Below are 5,440 nucleotides of genomic sequence, written 5' to 3'. Positions count from 1 at the left end.
CACCGTCCTCACTTTTTTATTTCAGGCACAGATCAGTACATTTACAAAAAGGAGGAGGACACATAAATAAAAGGTGATTAAAAAAACATAATTCAAATAAACAGAAGATTCATCAGTGCTTTGGAAGTTCAAATTTGACCTAAAACACATTTACAAAAAAGAGCTGCTTTGCCTTTTTCTTTGTACATGACACAAATAAACATCGTACCTTCAGTTTTTGGTACAAAACATTTTAAATGCTGACGTACAGATTAAACAGAAGAGTTGAACAGGAATAATTTAGTGAACACAACTCCCAAAAACTGTCCAGACCATCAGAGGCAAAAACACGTTTATCTGAGAAACCAAAGATGGAATAAAAGGAAGTGAAGTTTATGAAGAGTCGACTCTCTGAACTGAACTGACTCTTTGAACTGAACTGAATCACTCAACTCAACCAAGTCTTTGAACTGAACCGACTCACTGAACTAGATCAGATCAGATTAGATCAGATCAGATTAGATCAGATCAGGTGTTTCCATCTCCTTTAACCCCAGTCCTGAATCTGAACCCACTGGTAAACTCCTTTTCTTGGTGTTGCTTTCATTTGTTGCTGGTGTATCCTCTGTGTGCTCTGCATGGTTCTGCTGTAGATCTGATTATCAGGTCCTGACCTGGACTCCATCTGTCCATGGTTGTGGTTCTGACCTGGACTCCATCTGTCCATGGTTGTGGTTCTGACCTGGACTCCATCTGTCCATGGTTGTGGTTCTGGTAGAACTGATCTTGAAATCGAAGGCCCTGGTTTTGGTCTGGGGGGGGGGTGGCTGTTGGACACTGGGTGTGTTCGGTGGGTCGTCCATTCATTGGTTTGTTCGTTCACTCGCTCACTCGCTCGTCCATCCGTCCATTTCGTCATAATCTACAACCCTCAGCAGAAGTAGACCTGTCCATCATTCTGAGGATCTGATGTCATAGAGGATCCACCTGCAGAACACACAGAAAGAACATGTAAGAACAGAGTGGACCAGGTCTGAGGACCAGGTCTGAGATGGATCAGGTCTGAGGACCTTGTCTGTGGACCAGGTCTGTGGATCAGGTCTGTGGACCAGGTCTGAACTCATACCTGTGTTAGTGGCCTCTCCTCCCTGGTCCTCCTCCTCTTTCTTCTTCTGTTCTTTCTTCTTGCTCAGGTGGAACAGTCGGTTTGGAACCTGTGAGTCCTTCTGTGCTCCCTGAGGCTTTGATGAAGAGGAGGATGAAGAAGAAGAAGTGGAGAAGGGACTGCAGTTCTTCATCTTCTTGGATCCAATGCGAAGGAAGAGGTCTTTAGTGGGAGCAGAAGACGACAGAAGCACCTACAAACGAGAGAGAACGACAGAACGACAGAACCATAGAACCATAGAACGACAGAACCATAGAACCATAGAATGACAGAACCATAGAACGACAGAACCATAGATCACTTCATTAATTCTAATACCATGGACTCTGCACCAGACCCTAACCCTACAGACCCTATTGACCCCCAGACCCTCTAGACCCTACAGACCCTATAGACCCACAAGCCCTCTAGACCCTATAGACTCACAGACCCTCTAGACCCTACAGACCCACAGACCCTCTAGACCCTACAGACCCACAGACCCTCTAGACCCTATAGACCCACAGACCCTCTAGACCCTACAGACCCACAGACCCTCTAGACGCTACAGACCCTATAGACCCACAGACCCTATGGACCCGCAGACCCTCTAGACCCTATAGACCCTAACCCTACAGACCCTCTAGACCCTCCAGACCCCTGTAACATCAGTCCAACAGTATTTTAAATCTCGTTCTCCTCATAGAATATAAACAGATTTACCTTTTTGGGTTCTGCACATTCTGTAGAGTCCAAGTCCAGAGACCCAGAGCTGTGGAACCGTATGGACCGTCCCAACGGGGTGGACCCTCCCAACGGGGTGGACGGTGTTGGCTGGTCCCTCTGGCACTGCTCTGACTGAACAAACACACACACACACACACACACACACACACACACACACACACACACACACTTTATTAACTGTGTTTGAGAAATGTTTACATTGTACAGGTCAATGTTAGCCTGGAAGTAGGAAAAACTGGATCTGTGTGGGTCCGGTTCCACTGAAAGGAACGGAACAGGACAAGAACAGGCTACAACAGAGGGTTCCAGGTGTGGGGCTAACCCTAACCCTAAAACAGAGGGTTCCAGGTGTGGGGCTAACCCTAACCCTAAAACAGAGGGTTCCAGGTGTGGGGCTAACCCTTACCCTAAAACAGAGGGTTCCAGGTGTGGGGCTAACCCTAGATGGTTCCAGGTGTGGGGCTAACCATCCTGAGAAGAAGAAGGCGAAGCAGACACACCACATCAACTTGCTGAAGGAATGGAAGGAGGCAACCGTTGAGGTTCCTGTGGCGTCACTGCTGGTTACGGAGGTCGACAGTGATGCTGAGGAGGAGTCAACCCTGGCAGACCTCACAAAGACCACCAAACCTAACCTGGACCACCTCACCATCAACCAGTCTGGTCAACTTCACCAAGTGTTCCAGGCAGTGGCCAGGCTGTTTGATGCCAGCCCAGAGAAGACCGCCCTAGTCGAACACGCCATTCGACTCAAAGAGAGAAGGTCCATCCGTCAGCAGTCATATCGGGTGCCACAACATCTGGTGCCGGAACTTCGGAAGGAGGTGGAAGAGATGCTGCGCCTTGGGGTGATCGAGCCTTCCCAGTCCGAATGGTGCAGCCCGGTGGTCATCGTGGTGAAGAAGGACGGCTCTCTCCGCATATGCATTGACTTTGGAAAACTCAATGCCATTTCAGAGTTTGATGCCTATCCAGTGCCCTGAATTGATGACCTGCTGGAGAAGATCGGCCGGCCAAGTTCATCACGACCTTTGACCTCTATAAAGGCTACTGGCGGGTGCCCCCAGAGGAGTCCGGCCTCCCGTACACCGCCTTCCAGACACCTGCCGGCTTCTTCCAGTTCACGGTGATGCCCTTTGGTCTCCATGGAGCACCTGCCACCTTCCAGAGACGGATGGACCGTGTTCTACGGGGGTGTGAGGACTGCAGCGCTGCCTACCTAGATGATGTAGTCATCTTCAGTGACACCTGGGCAGACCATCTACATCATCTAAGCCGAGTCCTTGGTCAAATCCAGAGAGCAGGACTGACACTAAATCCTGCCAAGTGTCAGTGGGCCAAGGAGGAGGCGAAGTACCTGGGCTACCAGTTGGGACAAGTGGAGGTCCGACCACAGCTGGACAAGGTGGAGGCCATCCGCAACTGCCCACGACCACGGACAAAGAAGGAGGTGCGCTCCTTCCTGGGATTGGCTGGGTGGTACAGAAGGTTCGTCCCACAGTTTGCCACCATCGCTGCTCCCCTGACGGCCCTGACAGCAAAGGACAAGAGGAACCCTGTCACCTGGACTGAGGCCTGTGAGACCGCCTTCTCAACGCTCAAGACCTGCCTCTGTTCCTCACCAGTCCTGAGAAGCCCAGACTTCAGCCAGAGGTTCCTCGTCTAGACTGACGGCTCAGCGGTTGGACTTGGGGCTGTGTTGGCCCAAGGTGATTCTGGAGAGGAACGAGCCATCCTGTACCTGAGCCGTAAGCTCCTGCCCCAGGAGACCAGATACTCCACAGTGGAGAAGGAGGGTCTGGCCATAAAGTGGGCACTGGAGAGTTTACGGTATTACCTGCTGGGGAGAGAGTTCGACCTGGACACGGATCACCGTGCGCTGACCTTGATGAGCTCGATGAAGGACCACAACAGCCGGATCACCTGCTGGTACCTCCCTCTCCAGCCATTCCAGTTCCAGGTTCGGCATCAAGCTGGAGAGACCAGCGTAGTGGCTGACTATCTCTCCAGGTTGCTGCACATCATTTACCTCGGGGACGAGGGGAACGATGTGACGGAGCGGCCGTAGGCGCCACGTCACTGTCGCTCTTGTGGTGTGTTTTCCTCGTGTCTCTGTGGGAGGAGGCGGCATGTGCGGAGCGCCAGTGTCCCACAGAGACCCGCTACAACGGACGTGGACGGTAGTTTCTTCCACATCCCTCCTTTCTGAACCGTTTTATTCCCCGTTTGTCGTGCGTTTGAGGTGCACACTCGATGCCTACACTTAGACATTGTTGCTGCCGTATCCTCTGTTTCACCACTTAGGGTGGCGAACCGGGGCACTTCCTGGTTAACCCTTTTATGGTGCATTGTGGCGCGCCGTTAGAAGTCAGGTGACCTGGACTGGTTTATTTTTTTCCCTGTTTATTCAATTATGTTGGATTTTTTGTCGTTTACATTTAAAGTCAAGGCCACATGAAGGACATTTGGATGGAATAATAATTCTGTTAATGGATGTTTTTATTCGGTCAATTTTTTTTTCCTGAGTTTTGAAGTGTTTGTTCTAACCCTCTTTCATTAATTTGGTCTGCCCGGGGGAGGGGCTAAGGGTATTTAATGAGGGGTTTTTCTGTCAGACAGACAGATGGGCTTTGGTCTCAGTGCTGTGGACGGGTGGATGGTTTTCCTCTTGTCTTCCTTTTGTTTTTTTTTTGTACTCTGTTTTTACACATTTGTTCTGGTCAGAGGGGTGTTAAATAAAATCACAGAAAACAGTTTAGAGGCTGAGCCAGCATTTTTATGAACCTGAGAAACCTGAACCCATGACATCCTGGTATAGACCAGTGGTCCTGGTACAGACCAGTGGTCCTGGTCTGGACAGTGTTTTCAGGGTTGTGGGGTTCTGACCTGGTCCCTCCTCAGCTGGTCCAGCCGGTCCCAGTCCCTCCTCAGGGCGTCCTGGTCCTGCTCCAGTCTCCTCTGGTCCCCCTTTAGCCTCTGCAGGTCTCTGTGGTACTCCTGTGTCCTCCTATGCAGCTGCTCTCGGTCCTCCTGCAGCTGCTGACTCCTCCTCCTCACCTCCTGCTCCGCCTCCTTCAGAGTCTCCTCCCTCTCAGTCAGATCCCTGTCCTTGATCGCCCACTCCCTCTCTCTCCTCATCCTCTCCTCCTGGTATGCAGCCTGCTGTTTCTGAAACAACACACACAGGGTCAAAGTTCACAGGTCAGAGGTCAGAGGTCACAGGGTCAGAGGTCACAGGGTCAGAGGTCATAGGGTCAGAGGTCACAGGGTTAGAGGTCACAGGGTCAGAGTTCAAGAAAAGCCCGCATTGCCACAGAGCGTGTGTGTGGGCTGTAGCTCCTCCCACCTGCAGAAGGGCCGCCTCCTGGTGCTGCCTCTCCACCAGAGATGAAGGCCACGAGGAGGAGGAAGAGGAGGAGGAGGAGGAGGAAGAGGAGGAAGAGGAGGAGGAGGAGGACAGTGATGAAGATGAGGAGTGTGTGGAGGAGCTGGAGGAGAGGTGGAGGTTCAGGGCCTGACACTGGTCCACCATGAAGGAGTCCTGATGGAGGACCAGGACCTGAGGACCAG

At 51.5% G+C, this 5,440-nt stretch overlaps 1 protein-coding gene across 3 annotated transcripts in view; it reads right to left on the bottom strand.

The window, feature by feature from the left end:
• Positions 1-5,440, bottom strand: part of LOC115416581 (A-kinase anchor protein 13-like) — a 20,440-nt gene continuing 15,000 nt past the window's right edge. For all 3 annotated transcript variants that reach the window (XM_030130397.1, XM_030130395.1, XM_030130396.1), the window contains 5 exons: positions 5,217-5,429; positions 4,757-5,038; positions 1,847-1,981; positions 1,106-1,337; positions 1-966 (listed from right to left, as the gene is read on the bottom strand). In XM_030130397.1, coding sequence (XP_029986257.1) covers positions 911-966; positions 1,106-1,337; positions 1,847-1,981; positions 4,757-5,038; positions 5,217-5,429 — 918 coding nt within the window. In that variant the 3' untranslated portion in view covers positions 1-910. The remainder of the gene's footprint in view (positions 967-1,105; positions 1,338-1,846; positions 1,982-4,756; positions 5,039-5,216; positions 5,430-5,440) is intronic.

The sequence above is a fragment of the Sphaeramia orbicularis genome, unplaced genomic scaffold (genome assembly GCF_902148855.1).
Source record: "Sphaeramia orbicularis unplaced genomic scaffold, fSphaOr1.1, whole genome shotgun sequence".
NCBI classification, from domain to species: domain Eukaryota; kingdom Metazoa; phylum Chordata; class Actinopteri; order Kurtiformes; family Apogonidae; genus Sphaeramia; species Sphaeramia orbicularis.
This window is presented reverse-complemented; position numbering and strand designations above follow the sequence as displayed.